The sequence below is a fragment of the Lepisma saccharinum genome, chromosome 29 (assembly GCF_977018435.1).
Source record: "Lepisma saccharinum chromosome 29, izLepSacc3.1, whole genome shotgun sequence".
NCBI lineage: Eukaryota > Metazoa > Arthropoda > Insecta > Zygentoma > Lepismatidae > Lepisma > Lepisma saccharinum.
Genome location: NC_139257.1, coordinates 41,828,454 through 41,855,952, shown reverse-complemented (window position 1 = coordinate 41,855,952; position 27,499 = coordinate 41,828,454). Strand labels below are relative to the sequence as shown.

The window sequence follows — 27,499 nt, the reverse complement described above, 5'->3', positions numbered from 1 at the left end:
TCCTGTAAGAAGATATATAGATATGATAGTCATCGTTGGAGGAAAATCTATTCTGCAAGTGATATCTTAAGAAAGAATAATAAGTGCTAATTTATATCACCACTCCATCGAACAATGAGACTGATAGTGAAAGATCAAACCAGTAAAAGTAAAGATGCCAAAGAAAGTAATATGGAAAGTGGAAATCAACTTTTCAATTGTACGAACAGAAGAACGAAGAAGATAGAACAGTTAGGCATAGAAGGAAGTTAATTAAGAAGAAAACTCTCAGGAAAACGAGAAGAAAATATGAAAGAAGATCGAATAGTATCAGTAAAACATATTCTTTGTAAGCTTAGACGATTAAAAGTCATCGTGTATTTAGAAAAGTGCAAATGAAACGGGTTGTAATCCCAGAAGTTAAAGAAGTATCGGTTGTATTCCGAGAATGGGTTGTAATCACAGAAAATAAATATATCTAGATACATGCTGATATGAAATTAAGGCTGATGTGAAGAATTGTTGTAGCTGATAGAAACATTTAGATGGTTAACTTAGAGAAGAGAGAGAGTTCTTTGAAACGGAAAAATCTGAGCTAACTGATAATCTGTAGAGAGATTGCTGAAAGAAGAAAAGGGTGAAATGAAAATTACTTTTTTGGCAGGATATGGTCAGGTAAAGACTATCTTGGAGAGATTATACGAGCAGACTTGCAGGAGATGAGCTATTGAAGAATTATATTTTGTATCTAGAAATAACTTAAGATATCACGAATATTTTCGGAACGGTGAAAAGATATCTAGGAACGAAAATAGAAAGAAGAGATAAATCGAGAGATGAGAAATAATGCTGCATGCCAGGAGATATAATTTCACAGTGAAAGTGAAAAGCAATGTAAGCAGAGAAAGCTATCAAAAAGTTATTTTTCATATATGAAGGCCCATATGAAGTGATAAGTACTTTTAGAAATACAGTTCTTCTAAAGCACATAAAAACAGATGTAGAAAGGAGAGAGAATTTAGATAACATTAGAAGATATAATTGTACAGAAGAGAAGAAAGAAAGCGTCAAGAAGAAATAATAGACTTATACATATATAATTTGAAAAAAAATGTATCTGCATATATATATATATATATATTACGACAAATTTTTTGTATGGCCAACGGGGGGAATATTGTGTTACGTACCCAATAGGACCAAGTAATGTGAATAGTTTGCCAAAGACGAATAGAGATGGCAGCACCAGGCGTGCAAGGTTAAGAATTGGCATAATATATATGAATAACTATAAATAAGAACAAAGGAAATTGGAAAGATGAAAAACAATAGAATATATTATAAGAAGACAAAAAATAAATATGAAAGAAGTAAATTAATATATATATCTTATAAATCAAATCAATGATCACATGTAAGTTAATATGAAAATTAAGGAAGTCAAAGCACTGATACAAGTTTGTGTCTTTGAACAGATATTGCATCTGTTTGGTTGATTTACCATTCCCGTAGCGGAAATTTTGTTTACATCAGTGGCGAGCGCGTTCTGATCGACGCCCCACAGCACTTTTTGGTTGCGCAGTTTAACTGTAGCACCTACTTGGATGCGCATGTCAATCGGCTGCACCAAGTATACACTCTGTTGCACCTAGTTAGTGGTGGCGCGTTCCAATTGCAGCCCCAAGGGAGGATATTAGTATTATTCCCAAAGCTTGGAGGAAAAAGTTAGAAAAGGATAAAGGAATTCGTAAAATAGTCAAAACCTAAAAATAAATTGAAATCCAGAGGGAAGTTCACAAAGAAGATAAGAAGGAAGTCCCGATCCAGAACGTCCATTAAGAGGGAAGTCCATATCGTCCATATTAAGAAGGAAGTCTAGATCCAGACCGTCCATTGAGAAGGAAGTTCCGATCCAGGCCGTCCATCAAGAAGGGAGTCCCAACCCAGAACGTCCATTAAGAGGGAAGTCCAGACTGTCCATTGAGAAGGAAGTTTCGATCCAGATCTGCTCATTACGAAGACAATGAAGGAAGAAGATTGAGATGAAAATTGACTGTAAACGAGAAAATTATAGAAGAATGTAGCTTATCATGTAAAATTCTTACTCCATGTATCCTGTGTTTAAATAATATATTCGCTTAAACGTCTCCATTGGAAGGCATCCTGTCTGGTTTCGTTGTCTACAAAGAACCCTACCCTGTAGATAAGCTAGCTGAGTTTTAAGATTAAGGTTTATGTACCTTTGCACCAAATGTAGGTAGCACAATCTAAATTCAAATTCCTTAAACATCAATTTTGATTAGAACATTTAAAAAATGCATCCATGGTATTTAGCGTAACAGGTTGCACTGCCATTACTTAGCAGCTGGCCTAGTTGACTAGTGAATATACTATTCTTAAGGTGTCCTACTAAGATTTTACCTAGATTTTTCGTATTTTGTTTCTTCATAAAAGAAACCTATTTATTAAAAAAATGTGTTTCACTATGCCGACAAGGAACCCATTGCTTAATGTGGAATTACTAAACTACTGTATAGTTTCCAATTGAAATAACGTTTGGTGAAATCTGATCCCAATATCATGTGTATTTGTCTTTTTGTTGTTTAGCGCCGCTATTATACCACTTTTAACCAATCGAGACAATGAGAATGAGTGATGATATGATGAAATTAATGAAGGGGCAGTCACAAAGGACACCCATGTCCAGGCTGGGATTCGAACCCGGGAACTCGTGACAAGATCGTGAGTCAAGTACCAAATCCACTCAACCACCGAGTTGGCTTTTACCGCAGATAGCAAATCATACAGACGCTGTTTTTGGTTCACATAGAGAACGACAATACATTTGGATAAGAAAATGAGAACTGGACGCATGACCTTTCCTCTCTAAAATTCGAGATTTTCACAGTGTCGGGAAATTTAGGATATTTCCCGTCCCGACTGAAAATTTTCTGTCTTTCACACCCCTGTCCCCTAGTCGACAGCGCCAACAGTAAAGAAGAAAATGTAGAATGTGTTCATTAGAATAATCTGTGAATTTGTGTTTTGTTTTGGTGTATAATCTGTGGTTTAGTAGTTGTCAAACCCATAGACGTCATACCTGTACAGTGTCAAACCATGTAAAATATATATGGGAGATTGAATATAATCGGAGTCTTTTTTGCGGAATGCAATAATCTGTAAAATAATGACAACTAATTGGGAAGGATTTACAGAAGAAGAACTTAAGCAAATACGCCACAATACTGGGAAAGGTAATTTCGCAATTTATATTTGTAATATTCTACCTCTTACTATCTTACTATTCTTTATATTTGACAGTAAAAAATGTTCGTACCAGAGGTACCCTCAGAGGGGTTACTGGGGCATTTATATACCGGAGACACCTATCAATTATTTATTTCGCAATTTTTTACATTGCTAATTTACTATTCTGCATTGCGGAACATTTCTTTAGGTGAAATAATGAATTTCTAACGAAAATAATGTCTATTTCTTACATTAACGAGTACTTACTGTTGTTTCCCACAAACCATTGACGTTAGCCCAAAAATTCACGAACCATCACGGGAACGAGGTATGCCTACTAGGTTAGGTTAGGCCTGTTAGTTTAGGTTCCATTAGCACTCCTTTCGTTCAATTTAGCATATGGACCGTGTAAAAATGTAAACATAAACATTGGTGAGGTCTTGCCCGGTACTTCCAGTTTAGGCCAGTTCCCGTTGTTTCCACTACAGATTCACCGTCATACGAAGTAAGAAATGAGTATTTGTTAAAGTTCTACTATGAAAGAGTGAACGTCAAGAATCCGTCGGATGATCAACTGCGGAGCAGATTATTAAAACATGACGTGTCTTTGTGGCCGCCAGTTGTATAGCATACTACCACTACGTATCCCATGTACAAGCACGACGAACTCAAAACATACGAAAGTTTAGATATATTCAGTTATTTTGTAAATGGAAGAGTGAGGGAAAGAGAATTCTATAAAACTATTATATTATAAAGTATGCTTAAGTGAATCTTTGCCAACAAATCTGCAGAAGTAATGACACATGCAAATGCTAGTAAATATGTGTGCTTTCAACTTCGCCTTTCCGCCTGAGGGATTTACGGAGAACCTATGATGTGGCATGCACGAATTTACTTCAAACAACAAGGGAGTTTTCAGATTGAAGCGACAAGCGATATCGAGTTTTCGCACACAAGCCTTCAATCTAAAGCAAACCGTTCACCACGCTTGCGCAAATAACAGACCGGGCAACACAATGCACAGTATTGATAAAACGGCCTAGTCCGAGCGACATGAAAGCGAGAAGCGACACCTGCAATTTGTCGTGTCGCTTTAATTCGGAAGGTGTTTATATTTTAATGTTGGTTTCCAAGATACACGCATCGTTTCAGTCTGAAAGCTTCCTTTCGAACCAATTCACCACGAGAAAATTCACATGTCGCTTGGACTGGTATGTTTTCTCAGTACTATGCATCGTGTCGCCTCGGTCTGTTGTACTCGTATGCAAAGTGGATTGTTTCCTTTAGAATAAGGGGCCGTTGCTTGTCGCTTCGGTGTGTAATCTCCGTGCCACTTGAAGGTGAATCCTCAGTGATCAACGAAATATATCGAACCGAAGGGATGCGACAAGCTGCACGTGTCGCTCAGATTCCCAATGGCATGTATTGTGCCGCCTGAGACTTGATTTCCCATGCACGGTAAATGCTTATTTATAGACTAAATGGACCTGTGTCGCTTGTCACTTCGGTGTGAACCACTGCTGTCGCGTGTCGCTTTGGTTTGAGACCTTACTAAGAGCCATTCTTTTCACCACAACATAATCCACAGATAAGCGATCAACATGACTGTAACAAAATGCAAGTCGTACAAATCCTGTCCGGGTACCAATCCCTTTTTCGTTCTGCTTGTATCCACAGGTTTCGTCTCTGTACGTCCTTCGGATACCTACGAAGTGATACTTGACTCAATAAAATTGTTCCCGATCGAACTCTGCAACCATATGCTATGCAGCTGACTCGCTATTTCCTTGTAAAAGAATCTCCACTTTGTCGTTTCATATTATTGTCCATAGCACTGTAAGCGTAACCGGATGTTCCAGGGGAGCCAGACGATTGCGCATGCTCCGCAGTAGCTCCGCCTTTAACACCGTCTATACGGACAACATCGGAATTACAAATTCCACGGCATCTTCCACACCCGTCAACAACTTCACGACGCATCCTCGACACGTCATCTTGTAGCAGCAGCAATAGCGCGCATTGTGCTCTCGTGCAGAAAGCAAATGGCGGCAGCAGCAATAGCACGTCGGAAATAGATTTTCGTAGAAAACCACATGCATTCGCATTAAAATGGATCAAAACTACATTCCCGAACATCAAGAACACTACAGAAAATGATTTGCGTAAGTACTTTCTGCTGTAAATTTGAAGAACTCCATCTCCGGTATAGTAAAATGTTACTGATATTCTCCCTCAACAAACGACAGTAAATATCGTAGAAGCATGGGAATGAATGTAGAAGTAAACCGGAACCTTAGTAGAATGCATTTAGGGACTTTATTTTAATGCTAAGGGAACCTAACCTAACCACGAAAGCATATATTGAACAAAACCTTAAGTAATCGCTAAAACTCCACAGCATGTGTTAACAGATGTACATTGAACCATTTAAAAATTGCATTCGTAGCATGATGAAATTGCCATAAAACAAAAGGAACTTGGGCCCAAAACTCCCCATTTTGAACACTTGACACATTACACAGACTACCACCTAAAGTAAATATTTTGGGATATTATTTTAATGCTAAGAGAAGTAAACCTGACCATCCTAACCTAACGACGAAAGTATGTATTGAACAAAATCTTTGAACATTTTGGCGGCAAGAATTATACAGAAGTATATGGAAGTGAAAAACCTGTGCCCAGGAAACATGCAGTAAGTAATCACTAAAATTCTGCAGTATGTGTTGACAGATGTGAATCAAAATCGAGCCATGTAAAAAATGCATATGTAACGTGATAAAATTGCAATAAAACAAAAGGAACTTTGGCTTTTCTTGATGACAATTTGCGTATTTTGATGCTACAAATCCTTAAAAACTGGCATTTTGTATCCAGCATGTGTTGCGTGACACAGATCTACAATTACCACCGACATTATTATTTCTACCTGAAAATAACAAAATTTGTAATAAAATATGGATAGGAGCCTTGGAGTGTAAACATATCTAACAAAACCTATTATTTTTTTAAAGCAAATGCATCAAATACAATAACCAACATATCAAATACAATAACCAACATATGTGTGAAAAGTGATAAATGGGTAAACTTTCCGTATCCGGAAAACTGGTTTCTTAAAATTTACAGGAGAAATTACTTACCAAACGCAGTCTCTTTAGACTTGTGGAAGTGCGGGGAAGTGTTTTCTCGCATTGTTCATTGATTTTTTTCCGGCAAATCATGTATTTTTTGATATAAATGTGTGACCGATGCACGAAAGCTGTTGCATCCATTTCCTTCCAGCCGGATGTTGCCTGTGTGTGATGACATAATCACGGTCAATGCCTGTCAGTGTTTCCAAACACATGTTTTTGTAACTGAAGAAGGTACGTTTTCGCAAATTGTTTGTGGGTCTATGTGTCAATGGTTCGTGGCACTATGTGTCAATGGTTCGTGAGGCTATGTGTCAATGGTTTGTGGGGCTATGCGAGAATGGTGTGTGGTGCTACGCATTTTTTTTTCTAAACCAATTTTTAACTATTCTAACCTAAACGTGACCCGACCTAACCTAACCTTACTGGAAATGGTTCGGGGGGCTATGTATGAATGGTTTGTGGGGTTACGTAGGTATTTTTGGGTGGAGTGCGGTGGAAACACTGCATGCCGACTACGGTAGTGAAACTGCGACCGCAATTTAGCATGTTACCGAAGGGAAAAAGAAACGAACAAAACTTACTTCATACGTCGAAAATATAGATTATTTCCGTGAAAGAAGCGAAATGTCATTTTCAGCAATGTTTCTCAATGCAGAATACGTAAGTAGGAATATGGAAAGTGGCAGAAGTAGCGAGTTTCAGCCATTTTCTGGATACGGATAGCTCCATGAACGATGCATGGTTAGACTGGTTAGGTTAGGCTAACATAGTTAAAATTTGGGGTTGTAGTAATATCAGGAATATATATTTTGTTCTTTAAGTATTGAAAACATAAAATCTTGCAATAAACATTGGTTTTCTTGAGAAATCGAGGGTGTCGGTTGTGGTCACGGATCCGCTTATTTTGCAAGTTCTACATGTGAGCGGCAAATTTTAACTGAAGATTCGTGATTACGAGGCCTAAATTATTGAGTATGCGTAATATGAAAGAAATTGGGGAAGTTTCCGGTATAGTAAAATCGCTTCAAAATAAATGCCAGTGACAACCATGAAGTTGTACCATAGGGTTGCACATGGTCAAATATAATAATTTGTTGCTAATATAAATAATTTGTTAGAGGAAGATTTGTTGTAGTAAATAAACCTCGTAAAGTACTAGAAGTGACACACAGCAGAATCATATGGATTTAAAAAAAAATTAATAGCATTAAGTGGATTTGTAATATGTCAAGGGTAATAGTGACAATAATAATAATAATTGGATAAATTAAAATATGCAGTCTTGTTTGAAACTAGTTCTTACTAAATTGCTAATTCAAACCAAGGTAGATAGATTTAAATGATTTAATGATCACTTTAAAGATATCATTTATAGAATAATGTACATAAGGATAGTGCAGATATCAGAATCACTTTTTGTGAAACTACAGTGATCTCGTAATCATTTAATGGTGTTTATTAGGTTCTAAGAAGGGAAACAAAATATATGTACTGTTGGGATCAAGCTCATATAAAAGAAGATGTAATATGTAAACTGCAAACACACTTAAATTTCTTTTGATTCAAAACTCAATAATTTTTATGGGCAAAAATAACAAACATTTTGTGTAGAATAATATACAAAATACAAATCATGTTAAACCATAAATAGTATAATTATCATTAAACTGTAAATAAACATGACAGCTGATATTTTGCAAAATATCTTTAAAAAAAATACCAAAATTCAGCTACAAAGGAAAAATATTGTAAGTTACAATTATATAGTACATCCAGAATGTTTTACTGGAAGAAAAGTTTTTAGAAATTATTATAGTTTCATTAACACACTCCACAAACATTTGCATAGTAGGTTCATATATATAGTATCAGAAACAGAGATATGTATATTTACTTCTATTTTTTTAATTTGCTTTAGTCAAACTGTTCAAATATTTTACAGGGTCGTTTACCAGAAAAAGCCTTTCTATGAAGAAACATATGTGCATGTATGGTGCCAGAAACAATACAACCAGTTTTAAGCATGTTGTTTTTTAAAAAAAGAAAATCGATTTAAACAAAAAATAATAATAAATTATTTTTTAAAATAAAAATTATGTTTTTATCCACCATGATTCAAACTATGTTTCAACTTAATCTAGTTTGTAGAGCTTCTACACTTGTAAATAGGATTGCCATTCATCACCAAGTCTAATAGTTATTCGAGTCTCTCCAAGGTTCAAATTACATAACTCTCAACTCCCTCCCTTCCTCAAAAAATATACTTCAAAGCTTAATTTCTTTTGGAAACACAAAATCCGAAATTGTGTTGAAATTTCAGTGCCGAGGATAAAAAAATGCATTATATAGGTAGTAATTTATCTTGTTCAGCATTTTTTGTTAAATCAAAGATCATAGTTTGAAAATTTTGTGTCCTTTAATTAACCGAATCACACATTCTTAACACAGTAATTACATATTTCGCCAGGTTGATTGACATTATCCATAGTATATCTTAACAGGCAGGAGGTTTCCTAACACCTACATTTTTGTGATGTTTCGTGGCATGAAAATGTAAATTTTCTAACTTTTTTTCCAGAAGAAATACCATTGATTTCACATGAACCAAAGCAACAGCCAAGAATGGACAAGTCATTTAAGAAAAACTTTAAGAGGGAAAGAATGCTTCTTGGAAAAGAACCATGCAGTACGAAAGTCATTAATGATCAACAGTCATCTTTAGCACCAACAGCATTTTTCTCCAAGTCTAAGGTAGAAATCTCAAATTATTGAAATCAAATATTGACAAGTTACTGATTCAGGGTACCCAGTATGGTAAAAGAAGTTCTGTCACTTTTTCCAGATTTTCGAGTATTTTCTAACAAATTTCCAATCCACTCTGTAATGTTTGTTTCTTACTGTAACCTTATTTACAGCCACTTTTTTCACTGTAAATATGAAAGCAATGCTGCAAGAAACCACATCCTCGAATATTTCTTTTTACTCACAATAGTCTGTCACCTTGTAATCAAGGAGTCCTGGGTTTGAGGTCCATAATGGTTTGGATTCCACTTTAACTGTAGGCCCAGTCCTTATTAACCTATCTGAGCATTTTTATCCATGTCTAAGTTAGGAATCTCAAATTATTCAAATCATACATTGACAAGTTACTTGCCGATTCAGTTCCCAGTATGTTAAAATAAGTTCCATCACTTTTTCCAAATTTTCGAGGTATTTTCAAACAAATTTCCAATCCATTCTGCCTCAAAACAAACTTTTCCTGACAAACATCGTTTCTGTCAAATTAAAGATTACAAATATGGTAAAATTCACATTCACTGCAAGTGCAATCATCATATTTCAAATGCTTTGTGTAATATGGGATAATTTTATTATGTGCTGGCCATGTCAAAGGCTAAACTAAAACAGTATATTCAGAAAATACAATTGTAATTAAAAATACAATATTGTAGAATTGATTTGCATACACAGTCAGTTTCATGCTTTTCCCTAACATGTCTTAATATTCGATCAAATAAATATATTGTTTATAGAGCCACAGGGCTCTTCCCAAGTTCTTTCCTCTGTGACAGTGTTGCCAACTTAGCTCTCTTGGAGCCAGGTGTGCCTCTTTCGTTCACTTGTTTGGCTAGGAACTAGGGCCCCATCATGCCCCACTGTGATGCCATCACTGGTTCCTGCCCACATAGACAAACTTTTGCCATGATTATACATTTTGCACATGATGTGACATTGTTATATTGGCTGCATCACCCACCTCTTCGTATCTCATCAGCTATTTTTTTGTAACGCCGTGTTTGACGTGAAATTGACATAATATTATCAGGGAATCTTTTGTTTTCAATTTCATATGACCATCGGTGGATTATTGAGATGGGCGATGCTGCCAGATCTAAATGGTGAAAACTAAGAATAAATTGTCATCAATTTATAGATTTACAAAGGCTGGATAAAGTGCCTCCTACGGTAATGTTAGTGCGGTAAAGTTTTAACTCATTTAAGGTGAAATTTAGCTCTTTCATGTGCATCAAGTTTGGCAACGGTGCCAGGATGGCTGGAGGAGGCAAGGAGAAATGCATTGCGCTTATGGGAGTATTATTTGATTTGTTTTCTTGGGAATAACAAACTTCCGATGGAATAGAAGAAGATATCAATGGGAAGAGGGCAGTTTGAAGATGCATTTGACCAACGGAAAAATCAAAACTTCCATTTGATTAGCTGTAACTTGATGTTGAAGTTGATTCCCCATAAGGAATTCATGGGATTCCGAAGATTCTTATTCATATTTTTTAAATAATCAACATAAAAAAATGCTTTCGCATGCAACATGGGGAGAAATTCATACTCTAGCGTACACCCAGTTTTTTTTTAGTAGCAGGCGATAGTGAAATAAATGCACAACTGTTGCGTAACTGTAACTCCTCTTTTGTATTTAATCATGAAGAAATGAAAAAAAACTGTAGCTTTGAATGTATCGCTTAAATAGGAAGAGATACATATTGTCCAATTTTTTTTGTAATATTTATTTTTCCGTTTTCAAGGAATCTGAGCACAAAGAAGTACCTGCACCAGGAGACGGAGGTTCGGACTCAGGATGTAGCCTAAACGAAACACCAGCTGCTACTCCTGATCAGAGTCCAAGTCATGGAACGGTGTGCCTGCATGTCAAAGAGGATGGTGCGTACGAACTGTTAAATGTGGACAGTAAGCAGCTTAAAGCTCGGCTGGGTAATTTTCAAGAAAGGCAGAAGATGATGGAGGAACAGAACAAAAAGAGACGAGAAATGCTTGCTGTAGCAATTATGCAAAGGTATGCTATGGGCTGGGTTCGTATTTATCACATAGAAATATTAGGAGCTTGTCGTTCAAATTCGTATACTTTTTATATGTGCATGTAATAATTTGAAAACAAGATAAAATAATATTCACGTTATTTATATTATTTCCTAGGATGTGACATTTGCAGATATGTCAGTGAATATGTATTTATAGAAGTAAAAAATATTTAAAAAATGATGTTAATTTTATATTGTTCATTCACTGAGATGAACTGGTTTTTTTTAACGATCCTATGGTAGCCACCAGAATCTTCATAAAAAAAAAATTGTGGTTGCTACTACTTCTCCCTCTAAAAATATGATTTTATACAGGGTGTACATAAAAGAGTATAGCAGTTTCAACGATCTTTTATTTCTCGTAGCAACTGTGTATGAGAACAAATGTTACATTAGACTCATAACTTATGGTTGTGCAAATTACTCACAATTACAGAATAATACATATTCTTAAATAATATTGTAAAATACTAAAACTTATTGTACTTACAATTAGTTAGTGTATATTATTTCCAAACAACGTTTCGGGAAACCACTGTTCCCTTCATCAGGTTCCATTTTGACTATCGAAAACACTCCATAGCCACATCAAGTCGATTCAAAAGTCAGGAAAAAGGATATAGGTTTGACTTTGGTAAAGGAGGAATTTAGAAAACTTGCCAAAACCTGTTAAAACTTCCATTCCCACACTGCTGTTTAAAACCATAAAAGTTAAAAGAATCAATTTAAAAAAAGCATTTCAACTTAAAAATTTAAAAAGGCGCATGCCATTTCACTTCTTCGTGGTGACTTCAGAAAAATAAATACACCCTGTATAAAATTCAGGATTTCTGAGGACCGAGTCTTGGTGAAAGCAAAAAAGAAAGTACAGAACGAGTTACTTTACACAGAAATCCAACTTTGGTCATTGTTTTGAATCCTTTTGCATCCATTGTTTGAACTCTTTGCTTGTTTTCCACAGTGTTTACTAAGTGAAGAAGCAAATAACTACTTGTTTGAATAGATTTAGTCTTTATTGCTTTACGGCAGTCATAAATCCCACCCTGATGTGTGTAATCAGTAGCTTATGTATGAAAAATCCTGTTCTGTATTTGTCTTTTATTCAGAGGTAATGTGGAATGCTAGTATGCAAGAAGCTAGTGTGGGCTCATTTGTAGGTTTATATTCAGCGTTAGCTTGTGAATTTTCAAGGAAGGGTGCTACAATTTTCCAAACTTTCTCCTTACTGTTTGTTGACAACATTAAACGTGCTAGAGCTTTAAATAGCATGGTGCCAGATGAATGCTCCGGTGAGGAGTAAGTATTGGCTGGTGGAATGACAGAACCATGCCATTTTGTCGTTGTGATGGTCTTTGGGGAAAGTGCAAAATTGCTATGAAAGTTTAGTGTTTGCTTGAAACTCAAAGTGTAAATGTTGCCAGGTGATTGAACCACAAACTTTAATTTACCTTGTTTAAATTTGGAAATACATCTTCCTTCCAAATATTATTTACATGTAGATATTTCAAAGAAAAATGCAGGCTTGACCAGGACTCGAACCTGGGTCTCCGGCATACTTTGCCATTCCTTAGCTACAGAGGTAGCCCTGGCTTTGCCTGATTTTTCAATGTCCCTGTTTTATCTGTGTGGAATTGTCTCTGTCAGCTCTACAGCAAGAGTGACAGAGAAAAATTAGATGAAGTCAGGTCTTACTTGTGTGGCTGCGGTGGCTCAGTCGGTAATGCATCTGACTACCATGTTAAAGGTCCTGGGTTCGATTCCCAACTGGTTCAAATCCGGGAACTTTTCTAATGTTGGAAGCGGCCCTGGCACCCACCCAGCGTCGAATAACATGGGTACCTGGGGGAAACCCTGGGGGGTAAAGGCGGTCAGGGTCACATCACGCCCACTCATGACCGGATCAAGAAAGTGTGGGGTGTTACCCCCACACCCCCTATATGCCTTTATGGCATGGTGCTATGCACAGGGGAGAACTTTACCTTTTTTAAGTCAGATCTTACTTAGTAAATTACTTACTTACTACTTAGAAAATGCATTCATGTTACGTAGTAGCTGACCTATATGGCAGAGTGGTTAAGACAATGTACATGGGTGTTCTTAAGTGTTCCATCATCCTCATTGCGATTACACAGAAGTACAGAAAGACAAGGTTAAATAATAAAAAAATGAAATCAAATCAATGTTACACAGTACATGAGGCATGTTTTCTTATATTCAAAAATTATAATGTTTCTCGAAGTGCAAATGATAAATGTGTAATTCTTTGTATAACAGAAGCATGTATTAGTCAATTTTTCGGTAGCTTTTTGAACTCTGAAATCTTTGTGTTGGAAGAGAGTGCAGTTATTTTTTTGTGAAAAAATGGCATTTTAAAAAAATCTTGTTCTACTTCTAGTTACTAAATTATACATGTGTCATTTGTAAGCATGAAACTTTCTCTGACATGAACAAAACGAGATGTGATTTATAATGATACTGGACTGAATAAATCATGAAATGAACAGGTATGAAGAGATTTTAATTGAAATGCAAAATTTTCTACTAGACCAAAATTGAGTATGAGAATTTGAATGAAAGGACAAATATAAAATTATCAGATTATATGTAAACTCAAGAACTGTACTATGAATTTATCACAAAAGGAACCAGCATGGAACACATTAAAGGCCTCCCAGATGGTGCAGTGGTTGTGTCATCGCCTTGTAACCAAGGGGTCCAATGTTCGATACCTGGTGGAGGCACATAGTGGGTCGGATCCCACTTTAAACTGTAGGTCCAGTCCCGATTAGCCTTACTGTGCATAAAGTGGACTTAAAAACACCAACTTGAATTGAATGAAACACACAAGGTGTGTAATGGAACAAGTTGAATGTGAAGTTGCACTTTCGTTGTTTAATTTCTTTTATGGTTACTTCATCGATTCAATTACGAGGCGGCATCAAAAAGTTTTGCATCCTCGTCCTTTGCCGTGTCCTGCCTCTGGCTGGGTCGGCATAGAAGTCAGTGGCGAAGCGTGACATTTTTACATAGTCATCGCAAGATTTGCCAAACGTCAGGGTCGATCTTCCAACACAGAGTTGAGGGGGTGGAGGCACAATATTTATCTGCGATAAACGCCAAGGTCACTGCCAATTCAATGTAAAAGCTCATACCACAGACCTTACGACTACAAAAGACACATAATTCTATCCAATACAACGAGAATTATTAAATATGATGGAAACTGAGATGCAAACACCTCAATTGTGTTTAAAGGTAAGAAGAACCTTTATGGTTCGCCGCCAATTGTTGTTTTGATAATGAAAAGCAGATTCATATCGTTCAGTGTGTGCTTTTCCTCTTACCAAGTGGAAATAGCAGACATTCGAGTGGTGTGCCCAGGATTTTCGAAGAGGAGGTGGTTTACGTGTACTTTTTAGTAGTCATTCCTGAAGTCCTCATTTTGACATCTTTCCTGCCTTTTCTATCTTCTTTTTTTTTTAAAAGAATATTGAGCCTAAGCAGAATTATGATCCTCACCTCCCTCCTTGAGCACTGGACACTCGGAAGAATCTTGATGACTCCAGACAAACTCTGCCATGGCTGTAAACATGGGAACTGGGGCTGAATAAAGGGCCTGTTATGACCCAGACCTTCAAGATTGGGGGAAAGTACAGGTGGGCCTGTTCGGCATCGGCAGAAACCAGAGAGATTCGCACCATTCTGCGATGAGCTAGGCCGATGGACACCATTGCCTTCAATAGGAAACTTGGCGGGAGGGTTCAGCACGAGGGGTAGTACTGGGGCCTCATTTCGATGCGCTAAGATTAGCGAATCTGTTGCGTATTTCGAGCTGTTTCATGCTGTCGCTTGGCTTATTTCGCACAAATATCCGAGTATACTGACTTATTATTTTTACTGCTTCTCTAAAATATATAAAATGCAATATTTTTATTATTTTGCTTGGTCATCGCCACTTCTCACGATGACCGGACGCCTCGCCTCTATTAGAAGTCAAGCATCTCCATTTTCTTCCTGGTCTTCCACCACTCCTTTCTTTCCACAGTGTTCCAATCGTGTCTTCTAACACTCTTCGCTATCTGCTCTTTCCACCGACATCTTAGTCTCCCCCCTTGGCCTTATCCCCACTCCTGTTGAGGTTTAATTTATTTAATAATGAAAGATTGAAACAATGAACATACATATAGTTTGCCTGTAGTGTCCTCTACTCAGAGTTACCCTTACACATGGTTTCCATCACATTCAACACAAATGAGCCAGCATTTTACCCAGACCTCGAATAAAGTTTTGAAATTTTCCACAGAACACTCCATAGCCCACCGTTCAGAGCTGTTTTAACCTCCTGTAGGTCCTTGAATCCCATGCCACGAAGCACAGATTTACACAGTATTTATGATGTCCCAGACTCTCAATCATTGCATGTGCTGACCCACAGGACATGCACACTGCATCAGAGATTTCCTGTATGGTGTTGCGTCCATCCACTCAAATGAGCTCATCAACCCTGTGGCGGTTGTCATCAGTCACTGACGTTGGTGGCCTGCCTCTCCTTGTCTTGTGGCCCCCGTGACAGAGTGGTTAGCACATCATGCTACGACACCAGGGGTCCCAGGTTCGAATCCTGGCCTGGTCATATGTTTCTGAGTGTCCATTCATCACATCATCACTCATCCCAATCTTCGCAAATTAACCAAAAGTGGCACAAAAGGCGAAGTAAAATAATTCAAATAAATCAATCTCCTTGTCTTGTCCACACTTTCGGTTTCTTCCACTTTACTTAAGTCTGTGCTTCGTGGCATGAGTTTCGAGGACCTACAGGAGGTTAAAACAGCTCTGAACAGTGGGGCAGGGAGTGTCCTGTGGAATTTATCCAGCCCTTTTTTGAGGCCTGGGTAAAACGCTGGCTGAAATTCATTGAACGTGATGGGAACTCTGAGTAGAGGACACTACAGGCAAACTATTTGTATGTTCATTGTTTCAATCTTTCCATTATTAAATAAATTATAACTCAACAGGCAAAACTTTTTGATGCCCCCTAATGCACTGTAGTTATGCAGTCTAAAACAATGGCCAAAATTGAATTTCTGTGCATAGTAGCTCATTCGGTACGGAACGTGAGTTGGTTCGAGTCTCCTGGGGGAAGTGTAACTACTTTTCTCCTGAGATTTCGGCCAGTGTATGGAACTGTTGGCCTCTCACCGTCGTGAGGAAATTGGGGAGCTACAAATGAGTAGCATTAACCTACAACAAAGACTAGGGATTCAACGTGTTGACTACATGTCACTCTGTAACTGGGGGCCTTAGTCTTCACCTTCAATACATGATCACAGAAATGGCCACTCCATTATCGCTCTGACTCATAATCGGTGAGAAAATTCTAGTCCTGATTGAATGTTAACCACTGCTGAGTGGGTTGTCTTACAAGTTCTTGTTAACTTCAGCCATAATAAACTTGTAGAGTCTACACCCAAGCATGAAAGTTCAGTCTGTCTGACACAAATTAATGAAGCAGCAACCAGGAAATTTGTGGAAAATGCACAGACAGTGTTGTCAGGGTGGATCGTCGGTTCTCTTTGAATTTCTCTTCCACAGCATGGTCCAATTCGTCTGTCACCAGAGATGTTTGCCCACTGCGTTCCTCATCATGCACATTGTTCCGTCCTTCGTTAAACTGTCGCTCCCATCTCCGTACCATTGAGTCACTCATGACCTGTTCACCATACACTTCACCAATTTGACGGTGACTTTCAGCTCCTGACACATTCCGTGCATTAAAAAACTGTATGACTGAGCACACTTCGCACGTGGTGGTTGTTTCAATTTTCTTGAACATTATCGCAACCCACTACGAAACATCTGCATCTCTGTCGTCTCTAACACTGACGTCTCTGCCTTACCAATGGGTCCAACTGCTCGGTGCACATGCACACTCTTGTGATTGCAGTGCAGCTGTGGCATAAATTGCAAACGGAACTTACTTTCGGGATGTGCCTTTTATTATGTTGTCTTTGTACATGTTATTTATAACACCATAAAGCCTTGTTACCATGATATGGTTATAATATGAAGGTGTTAGAAAGAGTGGAAAGGACAAGAGAGAACGAGGAGAGAAGAAGGAAGGAAATAGAGCATGAGATAAAGAGTCCAACCACATTCACTTTCAGGTGAAAGTACAGTTGACAAGGGAAAGCCAGCTGCTAGAATGTTCCAGAACAACTTTCTAATAGTCTGGAGGGAAGTAATGTTTGTGTATATATATCGTCCTGTTATTGTACCTTGTTACATTTGTACTTGGTGCAGAGTCTGAAGAAGACCTTGCTAGAAGGTTGAAACGTTATGTTTAGTTTATATTTTATAATAAAATAAATTTCTGCCTTCGTGAGCATATTGAGTTTTTCATGTTTTTTATGTACAAAAACTTGATTTTAAGATCTGTATCTTTATTCACTTGTAGGAAGAAGCAAACAGATGCCGAATCAAGTCGTCTCCAACATATTCAAGTTGAGCTCAATAAATTAGACAGCTCCCTGAGTAGTGATGTGGGGATTTTAAGGAATCAGATTGAAGTAGCAAGTATTGAATTTAATGAAGCACAGTGAGTAACATATGAGCCTATTTTTAATTATATATGAAATGCGATACTTAAGAATAAAATACAGTTTCAAAGTTTTATAGAAACTAGAGTTTTAATAACATGATTGAAATACAGAATTGGCCAAATTATTGGACTCATTAGTTAAGAAAATGATTGGAGTGGATTGATTTGGTTTTTTAAGTCCACTTTATGCATAGTATGGCTAATCGGGACTGGACCTACAGTTTAAAGTGGGATCCGAACCACTTGTGCCTCCACCGGGTATCGAACCCAGGACCCCTTGATTACAAGGCGAAGTTGAGAAAATGAAACATATAAAATCACTTTATGTAGAGAAATTTGACAGATTTAATATTTTATGTTGCACATTGTTATACACATTGCAAGTACTGTCAGTATTTCGTATGACCACCTTTCGATCCCCGGCCGGTTCAAATCCGGGAACTTTTCTAACGATGGAAGCGGCCCCGGCACCCACCCAGCATCGAATAACATGGAAACCCTGGGGGGTAAAGGTGGTTAGGGGCGTGATGCTGATCACATCACCCCCACTCACGACCGGATCAAGAAAGTGTGGGGCGTTACCCCCACACTCCCTATACCCCTTCATGGCTTGGTGCTATGCACAGGGGAGCACTTTATCTTTTTACCTTTTTTTTTTTTACCTTTGGATCTTTTCGAGCCCATTTTAATTACTTCTTCTGTACCACTCTTATTTCTAAACATCAAACCATGTGGTTTATGAAAGTACACATTTCTCCAGAGATACAAATAAATAACACCTTTACAACAATCAGAATTAATATTATTTCCTATGTTATAACTGGACCTCGGATTTCAGGTATTTAACCTATTTTTTCCTTTGCAGGTAAATAAGAAATACTGTAACAAGTTATGTCAGCGTTTAATTAAAGAACACAACAACTGACGAAGTTTTATAGTGCCTAAACTAACCTATGTTAGGTTTATGTGCCTAAATTTAACCTATTTTTAAGTTTTAATATTTCTTAGGTTTTACAGGATTTCTATCTCACAGAGGTATTTACTCGCTTTGGTGACGAGACAATTCAATGGCAGGCATGTTTGAAACATGTTTTCTGTCTATTTCCCTCCCCTATCCAAGTCTCTGATGTTTTTCAAAGCTCTAAACAAAACAATATGTCTGGTACTACTGTTACCACAATCACAGTTGCCTCCTCCTTTTTGCCACCGCACTATGCACTCTTAATGCTAAGCCGTGTCTACTAAGAGAAAGTAAACTATCCTTGCACCCCCACCCCTTCCCAGTTTTGGCAGCCAATCGCCTCTACTGCCTGCACAGCCCAATGTGCAAACTTCTGATCCACATGGTCTTGCTCACTTTCGTGTCAGTTCGGTCGTTTTGTGGCATTCACACCTTGTGAAGTACCGTTTCAACATTCAAATTTGCATCACTATGTTTCCGTTGAAAGATAATTAAAAGATAAAGATAAAATTTAACATCTGCTTGTACCTTTTCCATGCATGATTTTCAGATCCAGTAATTCTCGCATAATTCCAGGAATTCAAAGAATTCCAAATGAATAGCCACCCTGATATTGTGCAGCAAGTTTTACGTACTAATTCATTTTTCATATCAACAAGTAACTTTTACTAATAGAACAAGTATAGTATCGCAATAATTTGTGGATAATTTTGAAAACGATGTATACAAATGAAAATTTGGTTAGAAAATTAATATTTGATTGTTACATATGCCTACTAAAATTTCTTACGCTTATTGCAATTTTTTTAACGATTGTATCTAATCCGTACTTACCAGGAATTTTGTACCATTTAAGTTTTTTGGAACCTACTTCAGGGTTTTTCGAGGATAATTTAATATTTTTAGAACTTATTTCAGAATTTTTAGAACCTATTTTAGGATTTTTAGAACCTATTTTAATATTTTTAACCTAATTTTGGAATTTTAGAGAATATTTTAATATTTTTAACCTATTTTAGGATTTTAGAACCTATTTTAATATTTTTAACCTATTTTAGGATTTTTAGAACCTATTTTAATATTTTTAACCTATTTTAGGATTTTTAGAACCTATTTTACGATTTTTAGAACCTATTATAATATTTTTAACCTATTTTTGGAATTTTAGAGCCTATTTTAATATTTTTAACCTATTTTAGGATTTTTACAGCCTATTTTAATATTTTTAACCTATTTTAGGATTTTTAGATTTTTAGGATTTGTCAGAGTGTTTTGTGGAATCTGCAAAAAATGTCGCAGGACACTTTCACAGAGTCAAAATATCCTGGAAATTCTTCAGTCTGCATATTTTTTTCACTAACATTGTTGGAAGAAAAGGATTTTTGTCATTAGATGATTATGTCATTGAAAATTATGAATATTTTAAACCAAAGCTTTGGTACATTGCTATGATGTATATTCTGTCAAAAAAGTACCGGGAATTGTTAAATAAAATGCACAATTTTCATTTATTCATCACTATTTATTTTGTCGCCTTCAAAGTAGGCCCCATTTGATGCAACACACATATGCCAGCATTTTTTCCAGTCTTGGAAACACTTTTTATAGGCACTTTCCGGTATGGCCTTCATCTCCTTCCACGAATTTTGCTTTATGGCTTCAATCAAGTCAAAACGGGTACCCCGGAGCGGCAATTTTAGTTTTGGAAACATAAAGAAGTCACACGGGGCCAAATCTGGTGAATACGGTGGTTGTTCGATGGTATTTATTGTGTTTTTGGCCTTAAATTTGGTCACAACTGTTGCTCTATGCGATGGCGCATTATCGTCCTGTAAAATCCACAAATTGTTCTTCCACAAATCTGGCCATTTCTGACGGATTTTCTCACGCAAACGCTTCAATACAGCCAAATAGTATTCTTTATTGACTGTCTGTCCCTCTGGAACGAATTCATGATGCACCAAACCACGAATATCGAAGAAAACAATGAGCATCACCTTGACTTTTGAGCGACTTTCACGTGGCTTTTTCAGTTTCGGCTCATCTTTTGTCCTCCATTCTGATGACTGTTGACTTGTTTGCATGTCAAACTCGTAGACCCCTGTCTCATCACCAGTTATGATGCGTTTCATGAATGTGGGATCAGAATTGGCACGATCCAGCATGTCTAAAGATACCTGCTCACGGTACTGTTTTTGAAGAAAATTCACGTCTTTCGAAACAAGCCGTGCGGCGACGCGTCTCATGCCCAAAATATCCACCAAAATCGAACGAACAGACTCGTGAGAGATGTTAAGGTCAGTAGCTATCTCTCTTAAGCTGGAATGGTGATTATCGAGCACAATTTCCTTCACTTTTTCAATGTTTTCAACTGTAGAAGAGGTCGTCCAGAACGAGGCTTGTCTTCGATGATCTCTCGTCCCTCCTTGAACGCTTTGTACCACTCCTAAGCTTGTATTTTCGATAAAACTGATTCACCATAAGTCTTTTCCAACATTTGTAGTGAGTCAGCACACGCAATTCTGTTCGCAACACAAAATTTAAGGCAAATTCTTTGTTCAATAATTTTGTTCATTGTAAAGATCATGATGCACTACTGAAGTGGACTGATTCAACCTGCTGCTGTAAACAAACTGGTTGACAATGACAGATCACGGTCATGTTTGGCATAGGAATTAAGTACGGATCTACCAACTTACAGAAAAAAAGATTTTTAAAAAATCATTTGCGCGGGCCTTTTAAATTACAAATTCCCGGTACTTTTTTGACAGAAGGTAGTTCCAGTGAAAAATTTATTTTTTTAAATTTATAAACATTCACACTACATTGAATTGTTACAATTTTCAAGTATCGGTATTGGCTACTTAAAATATGTATAAAATGATATTTATATATTTAATTGTTAAAATGTTCAAGCATTGTTATTAATGGGAACATGTAATAGTATTGGCTTTATATCAGCTGGGTTTTATTTAATACAGTGATTTACGCACACACACCCGACATCCCCACAAAATTTCCTCAAGGTCTGTCTAAGATTTTTCACAATGGTCATTTGCTTCTAAATATACCCTTACACCCCCGAAACACAAACTTATACCCCCTTCCAGTCTAAACTGGATAAACCCCTGACTTGATAATAGTTTTAAATCATCTGGTTCATTCAAAACATGTCCTTCTGGGTCGTACTGGAATTAATGTAGTACATTTATGTTCAAGTTTCATGAATTGACATGTATTTTTGTGTAAAATGTCTATTGTAGGAAGAGATACGCCAAAGCAGAGAAGGAATTTCTGGATGCAAAAGTGAAGCTTTTTGATAAGCTACAAAGGAAAGAACTTCTTACCGAGCATTTATGCACAATTATTGAACAAAATGAAATGCGCAAAGCAAGAAAGCTGTCGGAGCTCATGGAAAAGTTAAATGTATGTTCATGGAATGAAAATGAAGAACAAATCTTGCCACAGGTAAGTTTACATGGATTTATTATTAACATTGTACAGTGAAGTGGTAACTAGGGAATATGTTATTGATTAAATGCACGTTTCTTTACAATCATGAAATCCCTATACTTAGGCTTACCATACGTCTGGGATTAGCCTGGACAGTCCTGGTTTGTTAGTGATGTCCGGGATTGCAAAATGTCTGGGGTTTTCAGAATCTGGACATAAATATAGTTACTGGTATTGAATATTCACGACCAGAATTTATGACCGGCAAGGATCGATCGATTATACCTTTTCTTTCTTCGAGATATCGACTTCTGAGCGGTTAAGGTGTTTCAAAAGACTGATATTTCATGTGCCAACATTTCTAAAATGGTTGAGTTTGCTATGTCTTTGCCTGAAACATCTGCTCCAGTTGAGAGAGTATTTTCAATTATGGGGAATATTTGGTCTGCAGAAAGCAGTAGACTTCTAGCACCCACTGTTAAACATCTGAGATAATACTACTATTATTAGAGAACTACCTGAAGCACTATTAGATCTGTCATGTCTAGTCTACCTAGTGATAATTCAATTCAATAGAGATTGTCGCACATAATTTATGGCAATTTGGCACAGACATGACTGACAGTGTTTAACCTTGTCCTGAAATCGAATTCGCTCGGGAGTATATTCCCAGAATAGGAACGGAAAAGTTTCCAGGGAGAAGCACCTGTTGTGTTTCGGGGTGGGGGGTTGTTTGTGTACACAAAATGGTATTTTGAGGTCACACGAGGAATTTTTTGTCATTAAAACTAAAATTTGTCTAAATTTTCCAGAACTAAAACAATGTGAAAATCTTAAGCATTGAAGAAACAGTAAAAATGCATGTAAAAATATCACCGATTTTAAATTTATAACACCGAATTTTACCCTACATTGCAACAAAACACTGAATTGCAGTAAAAAATAACATCGAAATTTGGGGAAAAGTTAAACTTAAAAACTTCACGTCTCTACATATATGGTATATTTATGTACATAATTGCATATTTTGGGAATATTTTTACACAAATGCTAAAGTTTGACCCTCTGTTACTTTAGACTGGGAATCTTGGATTTGCAATCAAGTGTAAAGATGTCATGTTTCCATTCCCTTGCGAATGTCTCCATCGTTTACAGGATTTTTCTTTACCACTCAGATTAACTTTTTAAAGACAATTAGTGTGTACCCTTATTGAATTTGTAAACCTACAAATTAGTTATATTCAGGGTGCGGAATCATGGGGGGGGGGGGATTTTCGCCCACCAACAATCTTGGTTTCAAAAACCCTCTCCCTTTCCGGGTGGGAGAATTTTTGTTATAATAAACAAAAGACAAGCAATTACTTTTAATTTCAAATATACTTTACTAAGATTAATATCGAAAACACGCACAAATTGTTGTAGTTGTGAGTATTGAATGCTTTCTCTCTCACGGGATCATTAACAAATCTACATCAATACCCACAATAAAAGTAAAACAAGAATGCAAAACAATAATAACTATAATATCTAATTGATTTATATTAACATAAAGCACAGACTAAACAAAAACTTACACATAATAAAACCACTTCAACTATTCCATAATTTATTAACACCTTTAACCAGTTACTAAAGGAATTGGTTAGCTGCTTTGCAATATCTGATATGTATAAAAGTAACAAATTAATTTCCATTATGTAATTAATAATAATAATATATTTTTAATTGAGTAATTTATTTTTACTTTTAATAACATTACAAATGTGTATATCGTATAATTTACACATATGTGTAAATTGTTTGGGGGGGGAGGGGGTTTGAAGATTAAGAACTTTCTCCACCCCACCAGTTTTCAATGATTTTGCATCCTGGTTTTATTTTATTCCTCCATTTTTAGTGAACATGAATCCACCTTCTGAAGACATGTATGTACATGTTAATGGAATATTTTTTCACGTTGAAGACATTGGGGGGATTGAAACTCGATAGTCCCCACCTACTGGTCCACCATGACTCATGAGCCCTTTGGCTAAATTAAACATAGAAGTACAGAGCATTCCCTGACATTCGCTACGAGACTCTGCGGCAAGCGGCCCGGTGTCAGAACTTCTATTTCCCGGTGAACGGGGTCCGCGACAGTCGGCTATTAAAATTACAGTTTTCATATTGTGTACTAACCTTGACTACAGAAGGTGTTGAAAATGATGTCCCTCTGCTGCAACACATTCCTGGCATCTCCGAAGGAAATTGGCATTTACACTTGCAAGTTCGTCTACTGTAATTCTCCCGATTTCTCGTACAATACTCTCTTTTAACTCACGGATGGTGTGCAGATTGTCTTTGTATAGTTTATTTTTTAGATTTAAGATTTATGCTGTGGTTTTTGAAACACGTTTCTTGTGGGTGATGGCGGATAGATTTCCGAGGAGACTGTTGTAACCTTTGTCCTATCTCATAGAGTTTTTCCTCAGTAAGTACACGTGGGTTTTTCTTTCCACTTTTATTCAGAACTGACCCTGTTACTCTAAACTTTTTACGAGGTTTAATATAGTGGTCCTATGTGGAACGGGAACACCAGGAAATTTCGTTGCATAACGTCGTCGCAATTATCCACAATTCCTCTTTCCGAAGTAACACTCGACAAGATAAATCCTTTGTTGTAATGTAAACTTTTGTGGTGCCATATTAAGCCACAATCTTCAACACACAGACACGACACAACACAACTCCCGAGGGGGGAGGATTATACTGGCATCAGTCTGCAACGTCAACAGGAAGGGAAAGAGAGCGAAAAGAACATATTGTTGCATGCGACTGCCGTGAACCCTGTTCACTGGGAAAGACAATCGCTGACGCCAGGCTGCTTGCCACCGAGTCTCGTAGCGAATGTCAAGGAATGCTCTGTACTATTTTACCCAATATTTCTTTCTCACTAGTGTATAATCTCTTTTAGTTCGAAAACAGAGAAATCGAAGGTAGAATGTGATTTTCGCAACTGCAAAAATCTTCGTTCGTAAAGCAGGAAGTAATCCAGTGAGCAATTGAACTTGACATGTAACAGATCGCATTTTCATACATTACAAATGTAGAATCTTAATGCCATTCAATTTTCTATTTGAATTTATCAAGTAAATTATCTGTCCAACCTGCTGATAGGATTCACACGCAGTTTGTGTCTAAAGGCAAAATTTTAAACTCATGACAGAGGACGAGATAAGTTGATAAGGGATTGTGAACAACATGCATGTCTATGATTTTATGATAGAATTGACCAAACTATGCCAGTAGTGTTTTGTTGGTATCCATGCTTTCATGAAAATACTGTGAAATTATGATGGTGACAATAATGTGACAATAATCGTACAAATATATATGTAAAATTCATGCTGGTAGTTTCAGGCCATAATCATTTATTCATTTTCATATATTGCTATGTATTGGTAGGATAGACTAAATTACATTTTAACATGGAGATGATGACTACGTTCACTTTAGTTTGAATTTCACTACGTCTTTCACTTCACGAAGCATATTTGAAGGCTCACTACTACAGACAAATTACGGTTGTACATGAGCTACTGGGCTTTGAGCGTATACCGATTGTTTACCTGTTCTAGTGTTATTAGCTCGAGCGAAGAAGCTCTCGACTTCGTAAGCCATCAAGCGTCATCCGTGCAAACTATTAGATGATCGAGTAAAACAGCCTCGATGCAGCAACGTAGCGCGCACGGTGGCGGCAAACGTTTTGCGGATGATGATGCTGAACGTGAGTTGTGACTGAAGCTGGGACAGCAGCCCAAACACTTTTATGCAGAACATTTTGGGGGACTGATAAAGCGATGGCATAAGTGCATCAATGTTCGTGGAGATTATGTTGAAAAATAAAAATGGTTTTCAAGTCAGTATCTCACTTACAAGGGAGGTTACCTAAGTGTCCCCCTACGATTTCCATGAAACTTGGCAGGTGTATAGAGGGGTCCAAATGAAGAAATACATGTTTTTTTTGTTTCGGCCAAAAAACTGTTTTAGGACTTCAATTTGTCCTCATCTTGACATTAGAGGGGAGATTTTGCCCCCTAAAACCGTTTTTTAGCTGAAACAAAAAAAAAAAGTTTCATAGAAATCGGAGGGGGACACTTAGATAACCTCCCTTGTTAGTATTTTTTTATTAAATGTTTATGACTTACTTACTGACATACCTATGCATATGTGTATTACAATTTTTCTCTTCCTTCAAAACTTTTTAAATAAACTTTGTGTGATAAAAATATGAGTTTGTTTTGTAATTCAACAGCAAAAGAATGACTAAAGCATTATGAGGGTTTTAGAAGTTAGAGAAATACAAACTTGTCTTTAAATTGCAGGTAGAGATTTCTTTGTTATTCAATTTATTATACTCTTGAATTTTGCAGGTACCTTCTGTACTATATGATGTGGATGACACCAGTTATGCAGCATGTACAACTTTGAAAAATCCAAAAGATCTGAACAAAAATGATTCCACAGCACAGAAAGCATCTTTGTGAAAGTACAATTAAGGATTTGCTTGGGAAGCATAAAATATATTTAGCCTGTATTGCAGATTCTCATCTTACAACAATCTCAGGTTTCGTACAATAACAGATTTCTAATTTGCCTTAAATTATTATTAAATATAGTAGCAATATTTACGTTGGATTTTATATACATATATATATATAAAATATAATATACATATATATACTTAGAGTAAGTATAGAATTTGTGTTTGTCAAGTATTATTATTTTTATTGTTATTATTATACTGTTTGTATATTATAATTACATTTTTATGTATGTATTATCTATCAAATTAAACACAAATTGTACAAACGAGTACCTTGTTTTATTTTTTTAATCTGCAGATGGTGTAAAATTCTTTAGTACCACCTCTCTATCTTGAATTTTAAAGTCGTTTATTACATATTCAAGGCGACAAAAGTCTTAATTGTAAAAATTTGTAACATGTGAACAAAATTGTTACATGTTTGGCGAGTGCCAATACAAGTTTCATTTTTGACAATGAGTGAGGAAGCTGTCCCCTCCCAGGTATGAAAATTTTCACAAAGCACCCCCCCGACCTGTCTCATCATCACCATATTAAATCATAGCAACATTCCCCTAGCTAACCCAAGGCTTGACCAAACATACCCCCAGCTTTAATTTGACAAGTTTAACAACAAGACTCTGCAATCCATTGTTTGCGCACCTCACATCACATTTCCCCACTCCATTGTCTGCGGCGACGTTCGTTCGCAGTGTTGCA

At 36.8% G+C, this 27,499-nt stretch overlaps 1 protein-coding gene across 2 annotated transcripts; it reads left to right on the top strand.

Moving 5' to 3' along the window:
* The first annotated feature begins 3,046 nt into the window (after window positions 1-3,046).
* Window positions 3,047-26,988, top strand: Gorab (Golgin, RAB6 interacting). 2 transcript variants are annotated; one of them, XM_083114395.1, is made up of 6 exons: window positions 3,047-3,233; window positions 8,950-9,119; window positions 10,910-11,178; window positions 17,658-17,798; window positions 22,026-22,230; window positions 26,628-26,988. In XM_083114395.1, exons 1-6 carry the CDS (start codon window positions 3,167-3,169, stop codon window positions 26,739-26,741), a joined length of 966 nt encoding a protein of 321 aa, XP_082970521.1. In that variant the 5' UTR covers window positions 3,047-3,166; the 3' UTR covers window positions 26,742-26,988. The 2 variants fall into 2 exon arrangements, with proteins under 2 accessions (XP_082970521.1, XP_082970520.1); XM_083114394.1 differs by having other exon boundaries at window positions 8,947-9,119; window positions 26,628-26,987.
* Window positions 26,989-27,499: the final 511 nt, after the last annotated feature.

What these genes read in the sequence shown, in the direction of transcription:
- Gorab (XM_083114394.1), top strand. Translation starts at nt 3,167, where the DNA reads ATGACAACTAATTGGGAAGGATTTACAGAAGAAGAACTTAAGCAAATA. An exon ending in ACGCCACAATACTGGGAAAG is followed by an intron (nt 3,234 to 8,946) that starts GTAATTTCGCAA and finishes CTTTTTTTCCAG; the next exon opens with AAGAAATACCATTGATTTCA. An exon ending in AAGAACAAATCTTGCCACAG is followed by an intron (nt 22,231 to 26,627) that starts GTAAGTTTACAT and finishes TGAATTTTGCAG; the next exon opens with GTACCTTCTGTACTATATGA.